At 50.0% G+C, this 20,943-nt stretch overlaps 3 protein-coding genes across 3 annotated transcripts; all 3 read right to left on the reverse strand.

Moving 5' to 3' along the window:
• Window positions 1-820: 820 nt before the first annotated feature.
• RDM1 (RAD52 motif containing 1) lies at window positions 821-6,846 on the reverse strand. The gene is made up of 7 exons (XM_026047353.1): window positions 6,760-6,846; window positions 5,943-6,122; window positions 5,702-5,824; window positions 5,012-5,174; window positions 4,345-4,443; window positions 2,825-2,913; window positions 821-1,414 (listed from the first exon to the last, which is right to left on the reverse strand). The coding sequence occupies exons 1-7, from the start codon at window positions 6,844-6,846 to the stop codon at window positions 1,310-1,312; spliced, it is 846 nt and encodes a 281-aa protein (XP_025903138.1). The 3' UTR covers window positions 821-1,309.
• A 124-nt stretch (window positions 6,847-6,970) lies between these two features.
• LOC112954217 (somatotropin) lies at window positions 6,971-10,914 on the reverse strand. The gene is made up of 5 exons (XM_026047359.1): window positions 10,786-10,914; window positions 9,634-9,797; window positions 9,218-9,334; window positions 8,667-8,828; window positions 6,971-7,253 (listed from the first exon to the last, which is right to left on the reverse strand). The coding sequence occupies exons 1-5, from the start codon at window positions 10,793-10,795 to the stop codon at window positions 7,053-7,055; spliced, it is 654 nt and encodes a 217-aa protein (XP_025903144.1). The 5' UTR covers window positions 10,796-10,914; the 3' UTR covers window positions 6,971-7,052.
• A 4,514-nt stretch (window positions 10,915-15,428) lies between these two features.
• Window positions 15,429-20,450, reverse strand: CD79B (CD79b molecule). The gene is given in 6 exon segments (XM_026047363.1): window positions 15,429-15,527; window positions 15,880-15,921; window positions 16,149-16,267; window positions 16,799-17,104; window positions 18,121-18,186; window positions 20,357-20,450. Coding segments are annotated over 6 exon segments (726 nt in total).
• Window positions 20,451-20,943: the final 493 nt, after the last annotated feature.

The raw sequence follows: 20,943 nt of genomic DNA on the forward strand, positions 1-20,943 counted from the left end.
CYGGGCGCCGCTGCCCCCTCCTGCACATCACGGCGCATCTTCCTTTTAGAAACCCCTACATTTGATGTGTAGTCAACATGGGGGATGGGTCCCCAACCCCGCAGCTCCGACTAAGCCCAGCTGCCCTGCAAATGGATGGCGGGGTGGAGGTGGCCTGTTCCTGCCAGCTCCTTGTGCCCGTTGGGCCTCATGAACCCTCAATGTAGACAGGCAGCAGGGAGAYACCAGGCTCTAATTTCACACCAACCCCCTGGTCTTTCCAGCAGCATGAAGGGGGCATTTTGGTAGCTTGTAGCCATGCTGCAGTGCTTCATTTTCCAAGCAGGAWGAGCACTGCGAGCATGGGGTGGAGGATCTGGTGGAGGATCTTCTGCAGCCACTGCAGGTCTGTCCCCGCGCTTGGTTATTTCCAGCCGTAAAGCACTGCATGTCACTGCCCTTGTAACTCCTCTTCTGACCTCGGCTGCCAGCCCCTGGATCTCATTTCACCTTTGTGCCGTCCAGGCTAAAAATCCCGCCGAGCAGTGGGCATCTTCCCTGGGGTCTCCCACATCTTGGCCACCTAGTGCTAATTGCAGAAGTAAAAAGAGACAAGCAGAGGCTTATTACCAAAACCATAATTATCTCCCCCCACATGCACCTGATTTGCAGACCTTGGCATAGAATCACACTGAAGATCCTTCCTCCGAGGTTCATTTACCACACAGACAGCTACAAAATACGATTCCACTCAATTTAATGAAAAATGTATGTTCATGGCTTGAAAAAGAACCTTTGCTTTACCTCACGAAAATGTCCCAGCTCCTTAGTTTGCTAGCTCAACACATGGCTTAGGCTTATCTCTTTAAGAGAAATTTCACCTAGAGAAATTCATTTTTCTGTTGTGCCTCGGCACACATGGCTAAGTCCCACAGCTACTCCTGCTGGCAGAAGCTTTTTCTACCTGTCGCTGTCACTCTCTTGAAGATCAGATCTAACCTGTACCGTAGCAGTTCCAGGAAGGGCCTATTTGTTTTATTTTTAAGCACTATACACATCTGGTATACTGTCTAAATAACAATCATGCAGCCAAGCTCACTTCCATATATAGCTGACCTGGATAAGTTGACAGGCAAACACTTTCTTCTCCAAAAACAATATACATTTTGGGGCTTAATTTTAGTAACRCCACGTTTATTGCCCATTTCTTTCTCCGTTACGTATTTGGGGAAAGTGCTGGATATGAGGCAGATGTCATTTCACAGCTTTAGACTTTCAATCTCAATCAGATACCGCAGCACTTTACAAAATATCTGAAGACTGGGCCACACTAATTAGACAGTGCCTCCTGTTGAAGGAGGTTATCATCAAAGCTGAGATCAGACAAAACTTCCTCTTCYTCAAAGTCAATCTGGTCCAAGGACAATTCATTGACCTGAGAAAAGAAATCAATACTGAATTAGTTTCTCTCCCACATATTCTAACTTCCTCTCCCTGCACCTTGAAACAGAATGCACTTGTTACCATGTACAAGAGACGGCCTTTGTACAAATCAGGAATGGGAATCTACAAACTCAGGAACGTTTCTATTTCAGAATGACTGACCAAAATCACAAGGCAATGAACTGAAAGGGCACCCCGCAGCTCTCCTGCCATGAGAGCTGTTCCGAATTCCTGTGTTAGCTATTCACTTGGGGCTGGTAGGTGCCTTGTGGAGACACCACCAAATTGCTCCCACACACCATCACCAGGAGCGGGAGACTGCAGGGGAGGTGAGGGATGAGGTTTACAAACCTGGTAAATGCAGGTTTGAGAAGCAGCAGGCTTCCTGCCTCGCTTTGCTGCACTCTAATGGCCATTAAATGTTAGGTCACTTCTCCCTGAGTTTAAATAAAAGTAGGAGTTGAAAGGGGCAGAAGAAAATGCACAGAGCACAAAACAGCAGAAATGCATTCCTTCCAGCTGATATTTGTGATGGATATYAGTTACTTCACATAGAAAAATACCTCGTATTTTAGGGTTACACTGCAGCAAGAAAGGAACTCTGTCTGCTGATACCAGGTGACTCAATGTCATGAAATGGGGTAATGTGTCACAAGGTTCATTAGACATTTCCTTAATGCAAATTGCAGGAGGAGCTGGACACTGTACCGCACGTTGCTGACACATCATGTGAGACTGCTGCTTGCTTTCAGAAGAGCACCGTAGCAGTGACTTTCCCTGGTAAATAACTGCTGTCAAACCAAGCAAGATGAAAACACCCCCCCGTTCAGGACGTGCTGTGCACAAAGGCAAAACTTCATCTCGCTGAGCAGGATGATAAAAGTTTTATTATTGCACCTGGATATTTTTATTCTTTGCATGCTAACAGATCCCATGATTAACCACAGGGATTTCATATAGCCTTTTAACAAGCATTCCCTCCGGGGTAAGAATAAATTTGTGAAATTCTTTTCTAGATAAAGAGCGTCATTTATTTAAGAACTTATTAAAAATCATTTGCTTTAGCTTACTCAAACTTTGCTGGGATTTTCACTCTCACATTCTATGAGAAAGGAGGCCTGGACACTGTCAGGTGCAGGACCTGTCAGCCCACATCATCCAACTGCTCRTTATCCTGTGCTATTTAAAATATCATTGCAACTCTGCACAAAGATACCCAAGAAATTAAGAATCTTAAAACTTTACTGTGTTGTAGAATTCCAAGGTGCAATTACTTTCTGGACTTCAAGTTCAGGTCATTGCACAAACAGAGGATTTCTGAGGGCGTAGCAGTAACAACTGTGTCTCATCTCTAGATGTATCACACAGCTGTCGTACAAAGCTAAATATCCCCCRGGTTTACCTGAATTAGCCCCTTCAGTTCCTCTTCTGTTAAAGAGTCTGTGGGCTCCTCTTGGGTGCAGTTGTATTCCACAGCCACTTTACCRTTGTCTGAATCAAATACACAGAATAAACAGCCAGAGACACAACTGCGTGTAAAAATAACAAATACAACCCAAACTCCTTCTCAGGATGGGGCTGAACAGGATCAATCTGCTCATTGTTCAGCATGGCGGTAGATAGAACAGGGCCATTTTATTCTTGCATAACAGACCACGGGCTCTAGGTGATTTGTTCATTTGCATAATACAGCCATTTTACTGTGAAACACTGAACTTCCCATATCGATTTAGGCAGCRCTTGCTGGCTGCAGTGTTACTATGGATGTGGACAGAGCTCGTGACTCCTCCTGTCACAGCTGGGTACAGAAACAGAGGGCATGAGGTTGCTTCTACTGTCAAACAAGCTCCGATGGAAACAGGATTGGGCTGTACCACTTTGAGGACTGTTGTAGTTTTGAAAGCGCCCAAAAAGGAAGGAAGAGAAGGGTTTGTGATGTTAATTATGAGGCATGGGGGAGAAAAGTGGTAGTTACTGCATGGCACAACTTAAACGGCCTGCTGTGAATCTGCAGAGCTGCCTTTTTCTCAGACCTACGTGCCTGTCTTCTCTGCAGGAAATCAAAAGGCTGTGACTAAATGAAAAGGAATTTGAAAGTGAAGAAGCAGAACAGATGAAGCAGTAGCATGATAATTGCTGGTCTCTGTTACGTGGTGGGCCAGAAGGCAGGTAGCGCTGCAAAACATCGGAGTCCAGAGATGTACCTTTCCAAAGGAGGTCTCAAAGAACCCATGGGAAGAACCTGACAGGTATTTAAATCCTGCTGGATTCAACAGAGCAAGTTCCTGCTGTACCAGTGACTCAGCACGAAGGGGTGTTTATTGGAAAGGGCTCCTCTGTGTTAAATTAAGTAGAGCAGCATTGACCTGGTCACACGAGGGTATGTCCTAATGAGACAAATGCATGAGACTGAAGTACTCAGATATTACATAAAAGGGGATCATCTAAGAGCTCAGAGAGCACAACRCAAAGAACCCACAGAGAGCAGAGATGACTTTCTAGGCACAGAGCCAATTTCTATAGTTACAAACYGCACTGACAGTAGCCCCTAAGGCACAACACTGTGTGCAACAGCAAGGCATGGACTGTGACAACTGCCTGGCCAGGAATCAGACAGGAACAYGCAACACGCTGCAGTTCCAGTAATGCTACCCCTGCACTGCGCTCACCTCCATATTCAGCATGTGCACCTACAGTGCTATTAAGCATTTCAGAAATGAAAGATCGGTTTGTTTCCTTTCACTTACACAGCTCACGTGGCGGGACCACTCGGTTAAATCACTGCACACCACCACTGAGACTCCCCAAACCCCACTGAATCCTAAGCAAGGTTCTGGGTAAATGAACTCACGTTSATTTTCATGGAAGTTATATAGTCCTCAGTCCAAACACCCTAGTGCTTAACACAAAAACAAACCTTACCTAAAACCACGAGGAGTATCTTCTGAAAAGCACTGGATAAAGCTTTCCCAACTGCGAGTTTCTGAACTCTTCTTGTGGCTGTGACAAACTCGAGAGGATCTAAACCAAAGGAGACATAGGTTATTGATGTTAGGATGACACTTTACATATGAAAGCAAACTGCCTCGTACTACGAAACGTAAGCAAAATTCCCCTGGGAACCAAATATACTGATATGGATCTGATGAGAAAGCTGCTTATGCTTTGTCAGTAATTTGCAGTGTGTCAGTGTCCTCATGAGGGCTCTGTGCACCAACCTAGGCAAAGCAGCACATTCTCAGCCCTACAACAGCACCCTGCCCAAGGCACCAGGCAGGGGTGACGACCCCAGCAGGCATCTGAGCTGTGCCACAAGCTGAGGATCTCTTGAGAACTGATGTGAGCACAGCATGCTCACATCAAAGGCAACCGTGAATAATCCAGGCAGGAAATGAATAATCCTACAGGTAAGAGAAAGTAGTGGTGTGAAGTAGAGAGGAAACAGGCATGTTCAGGATGCCTTGCTGTAGAGCACAGCAGCTCGCAAGGCCCTTGCACATTCCTGTCTCCAGCTAAACAGAGATCTTACATCAGATTCCCAAAATGCAAGGAGGACCAGCCTCTGGCAGCTTGTGCAGCAAAAACCTACCTTCACCATTTTCTATGTTGGCCTCGGCAAGGCCAACTCCCCTGCTGCATACCCCGTGCCTGGGTATTGTCACTTCCACAACACACACATATTTAAGGGATTGCTTCTGCAAGGTCTTTCCCATCTCCTCATTCTCATCGTCAAAGCCAGAAACATTCTGCAGCTGTCAGGAAGACCACAAAATAATTACAATTAAATGGAGCAATTAAACAGAAAGGGGATACAGTGATCACCTGGGTCCATGCCTGCGTAGTGCAGACCTCCTCTGCACAGTGCGTGATTCTAGGTCAATAACACACTGCAGAGCCACAGCAGGGATGTTCGCTCTTCTGACTCTCATGCAGAAACATCTCGGGGTCCCTGAGCCCCATCTTAGTCATCTCAAACACTTTCAGCACATGAAGACTGTTGTCACGTTCTGGCACTGCTTCAAACACAGCCACATGAAAGCAGTCCCATTTGCACGAACAGAAACGCAGTCAGCGCCCTTGCCCACAGCGCTCTTCTCTCCCTGGGCTTTCAGAACACCCTCACTTGTGGTCCAAAGCACTGCTCCTGTGGCTGGCAATAATTTGAGGACAATTCTGTTCATCCCACCAATTGCTCCAGTTTAGAGCGTGGGATGAGGGAAGGGAGGAACAGAATGGATGGGAGGAAGGGAGGAAGGGATGGACAGAAAGGGCCCCTTACTGTGATGATGCGACTGGACCAGCCGTTAAAGCCAAGGTAGTGGTTGGCCAGTTCTTGGCATTTGTTGCTGTTGAGAGCCAGCACCGGCATCTGAATCGCTCTCTGCTTGGTGCAAACACAAACCTGTTGGGGAGAGAAGAGCCCTGGTTGTCCAGACTTTGCTTCCAGAGTTCCCACTGTGGACACCCCACTGGTGGCTCTGGGGGAGAGGAGGTTTCACACCCAGGGCCACTTCACCTACCTTCAAGGGAGATTTCTGGAAGAGCCGTTGCCCGTTGCACACGCGCTGGGCTCTGCGGGCATCTCGGCAGGAATAAAACTTGAGCACGGCGTAACAGCCAGGCCCTGCCACGGCAGCGTTCCTGTGCACGCGCACCGAGTACAGCGGCCCGAACTGGGAAAACGCTGAAAACAGGGAGTGCTGAGGAAAAGCAACGGAGACACGGGCGCTTTGAGGATCCCTTGCAGCTGCTCCGCGGTAGGAGCAGCAGCTGCGGGGACAGGACAATTCCCAGGACCTGACTGCATACAAAACAAGCAACGTTTTGTGCTGTTTTTCCTGTATAGCAGCAGCACTMCCTGCAATAATCAGGAGGACCAAATATATTAGGCAGATAACCACTTTTTTCCCCACAAACTTACACTGAAACCCCTCACTCTGCTAGCATCTCATTCCCAATATTATCCTGCCTCTTGTCTGTGAGGAAAGACGTGTCCCTGGGTCTTCTGTCCCCAGCATCCTGTCCCCCCGTCCTCATCCGAGACTCTCTTCGCCCACTGCTTGGCCTCAGAGCAGMTCTTCTTACACAGATAGACTGACTTTATTCCCGCTCATTGAGTGTTTTACTGGACCCAGACACTGAGGACGGGGCTGAAAGTCGGGTTGGGTGTTCTCTGCCACACCTCGGGGCCACGCTGGGCCCAGAGAGACCACAGAATGATAATAAGAAACTAAAAAGAAGGACGTGTTCTTGGCGCGCTGAGAGAAAATGGCGCCGGGCAGGAGGCCGCGGCTCCTCCTCCATGGGGAGGCCGCGGCCCCACGGGTCTCTCCTCACCTCCAGCCCCGGCGCTGCCTCCAGCCCCCAGAGCAGCAGCGTCTGGGCGCTCGCTGCCGGCACGCGGAACTCCAGCACCTCCGCCATGCCGGGCCCGCGGAAGGGAAGATGTTCCGGCCCGGCCCCCTCAGCCCGGCCCGGCCCCCGCCGCTCTCCCGGGAAGGAGGGTCTCATGGTGGCCGCGGGGAAGGGCGCAGCGAGACACACACAGGCTCAGCGGGTAGCGGCTTTATTCTCCTCAGGCCAAACGGGTGCCCGCGGCGGGGCGCGGGGGCCCCCCTTGCGCTCGCCCCTCAGATGGTGCAGTTGCTCTCGCCGAAGCGGCGGCACTTCATCACCTTCAGGTAGGTCTCCACCTTGTGCAGGTCCTTCTTGAAGCAGGAGAGCAGCCCGTAGTTCTTGAGCAGGGCGTCCTCGCTGCGCAGGTGGATGTCGAATTTGTCGTAGGTGGATCTGAGGAGCGGCGGCCCCCGCGGGCTCCGGTCATCCAGCTCCTGCCAGGAGGTGCCGGGCGTTAGCCGGGACGGAGGGGATGGATGGAGGGGACCGGAGGTGCAGGGATGTGGATAGAGGTGGATGGAGGAGGACAGAGGGGGACGGACAGGGAATTCCTTGTGTGGTGCTTCCTGTGTCCACCATTCCTTCCATCCTTCTTCAGTCAGCCCTTCTTCACCAGCTTTGGAGCAGTTTCAGGTTCCTTTTGCCACATAGCTTTAAAAAACTTTTTTTTTTCCTTGCCTTTTTTTTTTTTTTTTTCCCTCTTAGGCCCTCATATATCCCACTAGTTTCTGGTAAGCTACGTGTTTACAAGAAGACCCCAGGTGCGGGGATGGTTCTGCAGCCGGTTTCACGCATATGAGACCGTCATCGCAAAGCGAGCCGGCCCCCGTGCTGCAGCGAGGGCAGCCGGCGTCTTCCGGGGCCTCCCAAAAGGTGAAAATGCTCAGGGTTTTCCCATGGCAACCCCAAGAGATGGGGAAAGAGGCAAATAACTCTGTCTGTTCTCCCACTTTCCCAGGGAACAAAGCTCTAACCCAGACCCAGCTTCGTGCATCCGGAGATCAGAGATGTGCGACCTGCTACCGCTCCTGCTCCACTTTGCTCGATATCTGACACAGCAAAAACAACGTTTTTTTCATTAACTCAACTAGTGGCTTAAACTGACGCGATACATTTGTTTGGTTTCTCTATACCACTTCCCAATACCCTAGAATATAACGAAATGGCAACTGAAACCTGGAAACTCAAATGATGCCTTTCTGCAGCTGAAGCTGGACCAGGACAGAATATCTCCTTTTGCTCTCAGAGCTTGGCTTTCAGGGTTATTTAGATGATTAAAACTGTAAATAAATTTCTAGACTCATTTCACAGAGATCTAGAGCTCAAGATCTAGCTACATTTTGGTGCTGCCAGATAGACTTCCTTACAGAGTGAACTCACCTGGCAGGGGATCCTGATAGGCAACAGTTTCATTTAAAAAAGACAAAAGCAGGGAATGAARTGCCCTTTCTGAAGATCGTTCTCTCTCTGTCTGCTCTCTAAATGCTGTATTCCTGAAAATCTCATTTAAGGGAGAGACATGAAAGTAAGGGCTTCCACCTGTACAGATGTAAAGGGGTTTGTTTCTGTAAAATGTCATTAAAGTCATGTTGAAGATCACCTTCCTCTCTGTGATCTGAGTGATTAGGGCAGTATTATTGACGTTATGCTTTTTCTTATATTACCCATTGAAGAAATAGGTGCAGTGGAGTGTCATAGTTTGATTATGATGAAAAATCATAAGAGGTTCCAGTGGAGGTGGGGACTTTTCCACGGTCTTTGGATCGTGGGGAAGACCCTGACTGGTCTGTGCCATGAGTCTGGGAGATATCTGGTATCCTGCAATCACGACACATGCTGCAACTTACCCTCATCAGAGCTTGGATCCCTTCTTCTAGGTCCTTCAGTTTTTCATAGACTCTGTCTGAGGTGCCAAAAACCAGATTGTTTGTGAACACCTTGCTCAGGTATTGCACCGGAGTCAACCAGGACTGGATAAGAACCAGYGAAAAACGAAGAAGCTCCATGTCCTGAAATGAAAGAAAACAGTGGTCAGAGTTTTGTAGGTGAGTTGTGGAGTTACCTGTGTGTCCCCATTCCTCTGAAACAGCCCAAAGGTGACCCAGAGATGTCACTGCTTCCGCAGCTTTAGCAAATATAAAGAGCTGAGAAGTSCTACCCAGAAAACTATGCTGTGCAAACAGTATTTTTATCTCCTCCTTGGTAAGGGAATATGATTTATAGCCTAATCYGGAGGAATCTTTCTCCATGCAGAGTGTGCACGGTGAAGCAGGGGAAGAAGAACAGTACCTCAGAAGTGCTGGAGATAAAAAACCTTGCAGGTGGAAATCCTCTGGTCCCCTATTGAAACACAGTTGGGCTCTTAAAAGCAGCAGCTTGCCGAGGGGAGAGAACTTACTGATTTCTGCTGGGCATCGTCCTTCCCTGTGGGAGCAGGAATGGTTTCCGAGTAACAAAATGCTGCCTGGGAATTTTTGTTGGCGTGTCTCTGGTCGTCCGGAATGTAGGTGCGTTCCTGTGGGGACATCCCAAATACACTCCCTTGATCACTTTTGTCGTGGTATTCTGAATGGTTACTCTTTGCAAGAAAGATGAAATAAAAAGCATGTCCGTGCAAGGCTGTCAGATAGGGAGCAGGAGTTCCCAAGCTGGCTCAACAGTTACTGGAGCTAAAGGTCATCCTCTTGTTAAGCCAAAGTGCTAATACAATTGCACAAAACATTTGGGTTAGTAATAGGAGGAGTAGATGCCCGGGCGCAGTCCCCAGACCACCAACAGAACAAGGAGTCGATGCCCCGGTACCGCAACACTTACGAACTCTTTGTACGTCTCGGCAGCCAGGAGGTGAAGGTGCTGAGCCCTCAGCACGGCGTTGGCAAACAGGTTGGAAAGGGGCATGGCCGGGAAGGTTGCAGCTTCCTGTGGCCACTGCAATCCCAGTGCGATCACCGCGATGAAGAGAGGAGAAAACCACGACCCTACAGCAAAGAGAAGGAGAGAGAGGTTAGCAGTTTCTCAGTGACTGTGCTGAGGAGTGGGTGGCATCTGTGAGTTTCTACTCGTCCTCTTCTGGCCTTGCCATCTGAGGGCTCACCTTGCTGGACGTCTTGTCTCCGTAAGTAAACTTAGATCCGTAGCTCCCCTAAGACAAGCGAAAATCCCTCCTTTCTCTCTAGACCTCAGCCCTTGTGCTACTCCCTGCTACGAACACTGTTTTCCTGGCTGAAGTCATCATTGTTCCTTGAAAACTAGAGTGCATCCCTGCTGTTTTCCCTAACATGATCATCAGGATTTTCTTTAGGTCACGGCCTCAGGAGGAGAGTGCAGTGAGCAAGCAGAGGACAGTGAGTACAAGGTACCATCCCAGGTGAAGGACTGGAAGTAACTCACTTTACCTTTGTTTTACCTCACCTACTGCCTGCTTCCACTGGGACAAGAGCTGATTTCCTTGCCCATATGGGCACTAAAGCACTTTTGTTCTCTGCCGGACACACCTGTAAGACTTGGTGGTCTTGGTCAAGCCTAAAGCTTTTAATCCATGCAAGTGTCCATCTGTGCTTACTGAGACCACAGAGATAAGCTCAGCCTAATACCTTGTGGTGGAGGAATACCCTGAAGCATGTAGGTCTTCTGCACTAGACATCATCCTGATCCCTGGCTTAAGCCTTAAACGTGAGTTTTAATATCACTGCCCGAATTTTTGTTAGTAGTAACTACTGTAACTGCCGCTGCCCTTGTTCTTCATGTTCACAAGCCTTTTTTGAGGCTAATGATTGTCTACGTCAATTCATCAAGGTCACACTGTAGGGAATTCTATTCCATTTCATTGATTTATGAGTTACACATTTTAATTTAGGGCTCTCACTGAATGTATATGGCCCACCACCCCACCACCTCCTGTGTACCCTATCTCCCACCACCCTAGGCATGCAGGCAATCCTTTAAAATTGAAATAAAGAAAAATACCTGGAGCCATTTCTGACTGGTGAGTTGCTCAGGTGTTGCTTGAAAATCAATGATTCTTCCTTTCATCTGGGTCTGGTAACTGTTGAGCCACCCCTTATATAGTAGGGGTTCTGTTTAAAATGTATATTTTGTGTTCATGATCGCAACAACCTCTCTGTATCTTCCCCATGCATAAATGCACACGTGTTCACAATGGTGCTACCTAATTGTACTCATTTATACATAGATTTAAAAGTTGGGGAGGATGTTTGCCTAGGGATAAAATTCACGCTGAATTATTTCTCCATATTCTGTTTATTGCAAATAGGGGTCTTATCATCATTGGAAGACCCAACCTGAATCAGATCAGCTCTTTCACACAATGGAATTTCCCACAGTGGGTAGAAAACCCACCAGGTTTCCCAGCTGCTCCAGGTGGGCTCTGACCTGCAGTTAACAAGACAAACTGGTCAGTTTGGAAGACTTCTGACAGAAAGCAAGTGGGATTTTTTTTTTTTTTTTTTTGCATTATATTATAGAGCTGGATGGATTTTCCAAGATAAATTATTTGTCTACCGTGTAGCTTTTTTCTTGCTACTAAAACTTCACAAAATTAGCAAATAGTTTTGGTGGAAAAAGGCCTTTTTTTCTTTTTTTTTTTGAAAAAGAAACAAAGCATCTTTTGTCCTTTGAGGTAATGGTTTGATTCACAGCTTCAGCCAATGTATTAATTTATTTACRTGTGGAATTAAAAACACAGGACAAATGTAATTTTCCTGATATGACTGTTTAAGTACTGAACTGRGAAAGTCATTTGCAAAACTCTACGTTGGGAGAATGCGAAGTGTAAAACACAGAGGGGCTGTTTCCAAACAGGGACAGAACAAAATTGTTCGAGTGAGCTGGCTCACCTAGCACAGGCTTGACGAAGTGCCCTCCTAGCCATGTGCTTCTCCGGGTACCAACCTGCCCTTTGCAAATGCAGATCCCAGAGCTCTGGGAGGTTCCTCAGCTCTTCAGCTGGGCAAAGCTCTGAGAAGGACCTCCTGTGAAGCACCTTCTGCTCTTTGGGCGAGATACAGACATGAACCATCTGTGGATTAAGCAAAGGGCTGCTGTGGAATCAAGAGTGCAGAGGAGGTGGAGGAAAAGCAGAGATCATAGCATATGTCTCCTGGCCGTTGAAGAGGATGAGGCAGGACCTGGGATGGCCAACACCAGTGAAACCGGAAGAATTTACTGCTTCCAAGGCACCAACTGCCCCAAGCCACCGTGCTCTGTCCCTTTTTGTCCACGGCTGTTCTCAGGGACAGTCCAGCCATCACGGGCAGCAAACTTGGTGCCCATGGCCCTGGGTTGGCCTGGAGGGTTCCAGTTTCCATGAGGCAGCATCGTCTCCGGAGAGCTGCTTAATAAACATGCCGGGGAGAGCGCGGTCTGTTCCGAGAAGCCCCTCGCTGTTTGTTGCTGGAGACCCGGTGGTGTCACAGCGTAAATGTCAGTACCTAGAGAAGCGAGAACAGTGGGTCCTGCTGCTATCAGGTATCCAGTCACCCAATAGCCAGCAACATCTGGGGGTGTTTTTCTGCTCCAGATCGTGTTTAAATATTATGTCAATACTGGTCAGAGATGAGCAGAGCACCCCAGCCCAGCACGGGCTCTGCTCCCTGGTTAGCAACGATGCTCCACCGCTGCAGCTAGATTTGTACAGTGCCTTCAGCTAAGTCCTTGCCCTGGTGTCTCGCCAGCTCTGATAGTAAATCACGGTGATTAATCAATGCTTTTTATGTTGTAGCCAAGTGCGGAGATGCCAGGATGTTCCAGGCTGTGTGGTGTCCCTGGACCTGRTTTGTTCCTTGCTTATATCACCCTGGACATTAAAAGAAGCAGAGTTTCTGTGAAGAAGGTGGTGCATGACCTGCACTGGCCAAACACATGACGCTAACAAATTACAGTTGCATAACTGTCTCTCACACACGGATTTGACCTTTTTCTAGCTTTCAAGTGCCCTTATTTTTGACCCAAAGTAGTGTCTCATAAAACGCCATGATGTTCTGTCATTTCTAATTTCCTTTTCTCTTTTGCAAGAGGAAAAATACCTGAATTCTCTTCAAGGTGGTCCCCCTTCAAGCATCTTCATGAGGTGTGAGCAAAAAGCATCCTCTTTTTGCTGAGTGTGGTGAAAATTAGTATTTGCTRTGTGAGCTGGAGCTCCGACCCAGGAGCCAGCTCAAAGGGCTGGCTGAGCAAYTTGGTGGGCAACCATGTGGTTAATGCAGCTTGTAGGCAGATGTTGAGCATCTCTGCTCRCTCACCAACTCCTGAGATGATAAATACTCTTTTTTCAGATTGAACTGGTGCTTTTATTTACCAGAGCTAGAACTGCTTGATGCAGCCTCCTAGTTCCACTGATAGGAAAGGGAGCAGCTCCATCAAACACATTTGGAAATGGTAGATCCAGGACTACACCCCAATGGGGCTTCAGACAGTTGTCTGTCTGCTCATCCTGCTGCTAGCAKGAATACAAATCAGCTAACAATATAGAGTATATACTGAAATGSATTTATTTACACTAGCTGAAATTTAAATACAAGCCTGCACCAATATAAAATTACAACAAAACTTGACTCTAGCTTCACTAGAAACTAATCAAAGAGTTTGAAATAAAACCCCAGCACTACCGAAACATTGATTTGGTTCTGGCATTTTCAAGGAGGCCAAGGCCCTGAGCTAAGTGGGGAGTTGAGCAGCAGAGCAGAACTGGGGTTGCTGAAACTGCTTTTGACATCAGCGCTTCCTCTCCAGGTGCAAGCAGCAGACTCTCCTTATTTCATCCTGTTCAGCTAAGCCAATTCAGTGGGTTGTTTATATGAAGCTGAGAAAGCAGTTGGGAATTACGAAGACCGGAAAAGTTGCCTTCCCCTTTCATTTCCTAAAGGAAAACAAGGCACAGAGGGATGAGCTCCGAAATCTGGGCAAACGTGGGAACCAGGAGCAGGCAGTTCACTTCTCCCACGGTGAGCATTTCTTTCTTTCATTAATCAATCTTATAAGTAAAACATGTTTAAGCAATATTTATATACATATGGATGTAACTAATTTAGGATAGTTTGATTTTGCTAATAAAATATGCCCTTAAAATGCTGGTTTTGTGCTATTTAGATTGAGACCCCATTTCCATGAAAGTGGCTACCAGTAAACAAGAACCACCCTGTCACCTGCTGRAAAGTCCTATTGGCTCCCATTTTTGCCCTCACTTTTCAGAACAAAATCTACACATTCAAGCCAGGCTCCCTCCGCTACCAAGGGACACGTGCACGCAGACCAGGATGTTCCCTCCCAGCTGCTTCATGTCATGGCTAATTTATCCCTGGAAGTGACTTTTTTTCTTCCCTAGTCAACCCTGCAAGGCAGCAGTGGTCAAGTTTTTTAACCAGTCCCTCATCCCCCATTAGCCTTGGGACCCAGCAGCAGCTCCGTACCCACTGAGCATGTTGAATTGCTCATTTTCTGTGTCCCTCGGGCAGGCTGACACTACCATGTCCCTGCTGAGGAGCAAGGTTGGTCCTTTCCTAGTGGGAACACACGTGGTTTCCCGTCCAGGGAGCAAATTGCTCTTATTGCTCCTTATTCGTGGTGCGGGGCCCAGGGCATCCCACTGGCACCAGGGTTATGGGATGCACCAGGACTGGGCACAGCAGGGTGGAGCTCGAATGTCTAGAGCAGGACAAAGTAGGACAAGGATCTACCTGTTACCTTTATTAGGTCTTCAAAAAGCAGTTGGACATTTGTGTCCCGCCGTGTATATCCTACCCATGGGTCCTGAGGTCACACATGGTTCGTGCCAAGGGTGAACTCCTTGTCATGCCGGCCAGCTCTTGTCTGGACAGGAGCAAGATCTACACAAGATTCTCCAGGTCAAAGCTGTCTCCCAGCCTTTCCTATCACTCTTGGGTAGGAAAAGGCACTTCTGGGACATCCTTCATCTAAGACAACCCCAGCTTGGCCTGCTGGACAGATCTGCAACTTGACAGCTAGTTTGAACACTAAAGGTGGTACAAGGTTGTCTATTCATGACACCCACTGTGCCAACCCATGGGGTGTTGCTGACCTTGTCTGATCTGCCAGGAGTGAAGGGGGGCTGCAGTGGGGTCTTACAGCTCAGGAGGGTCCATGCAACACAAGGAGACATCATATTTGGCCCTTGCATCTCCTCTTTGGGGACATGAGGGCTAGAAGAGACTGCCCACACTGGTGCCCTTGTTGCCTGGAATACACTGGAGCTCAGTGTGTCGATGTGAGGCTGGCTGAGATACTGGGGCTGTTTGGGCAGCCACARTTGGCTACTAGTTTCTACATATGCTTAAGGGATTAAGCAGTGGGGCAGTAAAAGCAACACCTGGGGCAGGACAGTCTCAGTGGGCATAGTCCAGATGTGGCTGTGGACGAGCCAAAGCAAAGAGCAAAGGGCAGGAGGGCTCAAGCTCTGCGCAAGGCTCCAGYGACGGCATGTTCAGTAACGATGATTAAGTCCATGAGCCCAGCCTGGGGCTGAGGTACCCGTGACCAACCAGGGTCCTGTCCCTCGGGGGCCAGCAGGTTGATGGTGGGTGCAATGCAGAGCGGTGCCATGGGTGCCTGCATGATGGTGGGTGCAGGGGCTCTCACTCCTCGCCCGGATGCTCCCCGACTGTCCATTTGGCCTTCACATCCCGGAAAGGAGTAATGTCCTCGTAGGTGGCCATCTGTTCCACTTCCAGGCCCTGTGGCAAGAGGAATGAGGCTGAGAAACACTATGGGGAGCGTGGCACTCGCTGTGGCATGTCCCCCCTTCCGTACTCATGAGCAGGGACCTATCTCTGGATGATCTCCCTGGAGATCAGGGCAGTATCTGAAAGGGGGAAATGGAGACAGAAGGCTGCAAGTGCTTAGAGCCTGGTTGGTTTTTAGGAGAAGTTCTTAAGGATCATGCACAACAGACACTTGGGAAAAAGGTGCCCTGGTAGCTCCTGCAAAGGCTTGTGGTTCCTAGCAAACACCCCTGAGGATACAATGGGCTATTTCAATGATCAAGCTGATATCACAGAGGTATGCCTATAATTAATTCAGTATTACCTCGTAGGTGTGGTCCTCCTCAGGGCTTTCCTTGCCTTCACCCTACAGAGAGAAGAGTTACAGGTTGAGTGTTGCCATCCCCCACATAACTGCTGGTGCACGTTATGTCATGGGGCACAGGGGACCTCATGCAATGTCCCAATAAACAATCCCTTCCCATCCCTAGTGATATCCTTGCTGCCAGGTACCAGTCTGGTGGGTGACACCACTATGAGGGAGGCAGTGGCAAAGCTAGGGACATCCCCACTGGTAGAAATTCTGTCACTCACTTTATCTAGGAAGAAGAGCAAGGGGACACTGATGAAGACGACGAGCAGGATGGTCTGGATGATGATGATAGCATCTTTCAGGGTGTTCCTGTTCTGGATCTGCTGGATGTTGCTGTGACCTAGGAGCGAGGGAAAAGCCCAAGTCCCTCCTCATGCCAGGGAAAGGGGACACGCTTTCCATGGCGGTGGGTTCAGGCCAGGACAGAGGTGTTGGTAGAGCTGGGGTGACCTTGGGAACACCTCCTCACCCTGAGGAGAGACCTGAACACTACATAGCAGTGCTGGGACCAGCACCAGGGGCTAGCTGTAGGATGAGATGTCCTGGACAGGACCCATCATTGCCCAGGACAAGCAGAAAGTCACTGCTCAGGGAAATGAAGGCACTGGGGTAGGTTTATGGGGTATGCATGGACCATGACAAATGAGGAGGGTTATTCAGCTGCTTGCTCAGCTGGTAGCGTGCAAAGAAGCAACTGTGGTGCCAAATTTGTTTCCAAAGCGATCTCAGAGGCATTGGGGACACAAGGACATGATGAGTGGGACTCATTTGGAGGGGGAAAAGTAAGAGGTGCATATGGAGAAAGGGTGTTTGTTGGGTCGTGGGGCTGGAGGACGTGGAGGCGAGCAGGGCATAGGGGACTCTCACTCACTCATGACTCGGAGCTCAGTCCCACACACGTGCACCTGCTTTGCCTCCGTGAGGTTTTTCCTGTCGCACACGTAGAGGCCGTTGTCCTTGTAGGCGATCTTGAAGATGGTGAAGTTGATGAAGCGGTCCTTCCACTCTACGCTGTAGTGGGAGGTGTTGCCCTCCAGCCTGTAGAGCCGCCCATTGTCCTGCACCTTGTACCACTGCATGTGCTGAGGCTCGCTGCAGTAGCAGATGAACTGGACGGGCATGTTCCTCTTGGCTGCCACGAAGCGCGGGTACTGGTGGACCCAGGAGCACGTCATCGCTGCTGGGGGACAAGGGTGCTCACCGCCCGCTCCCCATCCCAGCCCTCAACTAACTCCTCCTTGGAAGAGAAGAAATTGCTCTTTGTGTGCAAATAATCCAAGTGAGCACTGGGCTGGGTACTGAGTGTGAGGTCCCAGGCCATAAAATTTGCTGTTTACCCAGGAACTCTTCACAGGCAATCTCTTAGTTTCCAGACACAGTTCCATGGCCTTTAAAACTCATTTATATATACTCAAAATTGCTACTGTTCTTTATACTTTCCTCATAACTAATGCTTCTCTGTAAAACACAACTTAACTCCAGCTGCTAATTTAGCTTCTAGACTTGGTTTTCTTGCATTTTTCTTGGTTTCCATAATTAAAACATGCAAGATAAAACCAATCTGTTCAATATGGTTAAAATCAGCTCTCTAAATCAGCAGCTGTAAGAGGATTACTCCTTCGTGCAAAAGCCTCTGCTAATGCTCCCCTGCCACCTTGTAGGACACGAACCAGGGCCAAGAGCCCGAGCACTTAAAAGCGTTAGAGGCAAAGCCCCATGGAGTTCAATTAATCTTGTTAGCCCCAGCTTAGGTCCAAAAGTGCTGCCTATCATGGAGTTACGGGAGCTGATACACACTGTGAAGCCTTTGCAAGATCTGTGTCTTCACCAGTCTTTTCTCCTCATTGCTAGCACGTTTTTTATTGGGTTGTATATGCTATTTCTGCTGTATTTTGTGCTCTTGCCTGGATTTTGTTCCCAGGACTGAACGTGGGTTGCAGGATTCATGATCAGTGCCCTGAAGAGGGGAATGGCACGAACAGCGTGCGCAGGAATCAGCTGCCCGGTCCTGATCCGAGCTACGTGCTCTAACGTGTCTGAGTGGAGGTGGGATTTGAGGTCCCACAGGCAGCATCCAAGCTTTGCGAGATGCGGGCAAGGGCTGCGAAGATGGGGATGTCTCTAGCTCTGCAGGGGACCAGGAATATGGGACATGMACAGAGCAGAGCCTGAGGGGTGCGAGATGCTACTCACTTGTATTGCTCCCGGTGCTGTTCCTGGTGTTGTTCCCGGTGCTGTTCCCGGCTGCTGAGATCCCCCCTACAGGAGAGAGAGAGGATCCTGAAATAGCAGCCATGTGCTCACGTAGGATGAGCTCGTGCAGGATGTCCTACGTGGGACRGCGTGCAACACGACCCCTTGCTGAGCCCCATGCTGGCTCCCAACACAGGCCAGGTTTCTCCATCAAACCCTGCACAGCTCAGGGGCAGCTTCAAACCTTCAGCCAAGCCTCCAGCACTGTCAGGGCTCAACTGCAAAGCTCTTCCATCCTTCTTCATCCGTCATGCAGCCGGGAGGCTGGGGCCTCCTTCCCCTGTTCTTCGAAGCCCTGAAGGAGGCAGCTCAAAGGCTTGGCTGCCTCCTGCTAGGACAAGCTAAACTCTGTCTCTGAGGTACCAGGTACTCTGTCTCTAGGTACTGACCCAGGAGAAGCAAGTCTCTGAGTCACTGATTGTGGTGGACAGACCCGGACCTGCAGGGCACAGGGGTGACTACTTGCTGTATTGAACCTTTCTTGGGAGCATCCCAACAAGAGCCACTACTCTGAGGAGAGGACCTACCAGCAAGGATACAGTACAACGTGATTTGGACACCAATCTTTGTATTGCCAGCCTGTGTCCTGATTTTTTTTCTAAACAAGGCTGCTTTCTGGTTGACGTTGCAGTGAATAGGTCTAGTAGACTCCAATGCTCCATCATAGCAACCCTGAATATTTTCTGACTCAGAGAGGAGGCTGAGGCATGAAGCTGTCTGTAGTTTGGTAACTTGGACATCTCCCCCTCTGAGTGAGGACACGGATGGCTAGTTCCTGCCCCCCTCACCATTGCATGGAAAGAAAAAGGACTTCAGCCTCCTCCAGAGCAGAAGTCCTCGTCCCCCATTGCAAGGGCATGCTCCACCCGCTCAGCTGGAGAGCCAACCACATGCTCTCCATGCAAATATTTGATTCCTTTGCAACAGGGTTGATATAAAACTGGACTGATGTGGGTGGCAGTTGGAGCCCCTCGGGACACGACAGCACCAGAACTGCAATTTCCCAGAGAAATGCCGCAAGACSTCAGCCTATCTGGGCCCACCTGGGTGTCACTGGCCCCTTCAGGCATCTTCACTGACACTGTCCCTTTCCTGATCCGAATCACAGAAGGACACTTGCCGTGCTGGGGCTCCYGGGGGTGTGGGCAGCCGGACGGCCGGGGGCACGGCGAGGCTCGGCGGGCTGGGCGCCGCGGTGCGGGAGCCGGGGTGAGTGCGGGAGCCCCGCACGCGGCAGCTGGCCYGGAAGCCCTGGCTCTGTTCACGGCATCGCTCCGGCACGCGGCTCCGGCCGCTCAGTGAGCAGCGGCTCGGCCCGGCCGTGCGAGCGCCCAGGAGAGGCTGCTGCCCGGTGGCCAGCCCAGAGCCCAGAGCCCAGCGCAGGTCGGGGGCCCAGATCTGCCTGTCCAAAGAGCAGCCCACAGGGACGGCCTCGCGCAGCCACAGGCCCCCTCGGTGCCCTGGGCTCTCTCCCAAGGGTGGGCTGCTCTGCTCTCCCCATYCATTTCCAGCATCTGCCTCTCTGCAGACAAGTGCTGCTCTCCTTAAAAGTCTCTCCAACTTAGTTTCATCTTCTGAGACGGAGAGATGCCCTTCATCCCGGCACAGAGCTGGTGGGATGGCAGCGTGGCAGGATTTGTGTTTTGTTGCTCTTTCTAAGTGAACAATGAGTTCGATTTCTCACCTTGCCCCCGCAAAGCCGAACTCTCTGCTACAACCACCAAAACCAGACACCAACATCAGACAGACGGAGCTTTCCGGGGCCCCTCTGGAAGCCTCCAGCAAGGCTGCAGTTGGGCATCRCCAAAGCTCCCGCACAAGCAGATCCAGTGACCCAGGACCTCAGAWCCTCCTGGGCTGAACCCTGATGAGCAAAGGGAGGTGCTTCAGCCATAGCCGCAGYGACCTGGGGGCCTCATCTTGCACCTCCAAGAGCAACAAACAAGACTTTCCACCTCCCAGCCCGCGTGTGCTCTGCTGAGCTAAACCCTTGTTTTGTGCAAAAAGCAGGRGCTTGCAAAGCTTGAAATGCCTCCTTTAAAGCCAGGCCTGAGTGAAGTCTCCCACTGCACTACAGAAGACTCAGAGCCGCACGGCCGGTGCCCTGGGTGCACGTTTGCTTGCTTGTGCAAGTCTTAGACCCTCTCCCAGTGCAAAGCCAAGATCTGACGCCTACCTGTGATCAGGGCTATGACCCAGAGGTTTGCCTGCAGCACCCCCAGCCTCTTGGACACCGCAGCCATATCTCAGCGCCCGCAGCTGGGAAACATCCAGACCCTGTTTCTGCAAAATGCAGCTGCCGCCTGGACACCAGCCTGGCCTAAAAATGGCACAGCTGCCGCTCTGCAAGACGGCCCTTTTCCTGCTCATGTAAATTGGGCTCAGTGGGGACTTTCCCAGGGCCCTGGGTTTTGAATGAAGGGCAGATGCTGGTGGGGCCGAGCTGGCGCCCGCTGCTCGCTGGCACTCGGAGCGCCAAGACGCTTGGCCTCCGTGCTGTGCTCCTCGCGGCCGTGCTGGCCAAGGGAGCTTGCTGCGGGTGACCACAACTTACACCTGCGACCCATCCCACGTCCCACGCTTCAGCTCACCGTGTCTTGGTGGCTGCAGGCGCAGGGGAAGGTCTTGCTGGGTGAAAACCAGACAAAATGAGAGATGGTCAGAGTGCAGGTCTTACCTCCCTGCATGCCACCTGTACCTGGCCCCTCTGCACAGGCCCTTTTGCTGCCACCGAGACCTTCCTCCTGGAGGTCTTCAAGGACA

This window comes from Nothoprocta perdicaria, unplaced genomic scaffold (assembly GCF_003342845.1).
Source record: "Nothoprocta perdicaria isolate Ctin4 unplaced genomic scaffold, notPer1 scaffold_496, whole genome shotgun sequence".
Lineage (NCBI taxonomy): Eukaryota > Metazoa > Chordata > Aves > Tinamiformes > Tinamidae > Nothoprocta > Nothoprocta perdicaria.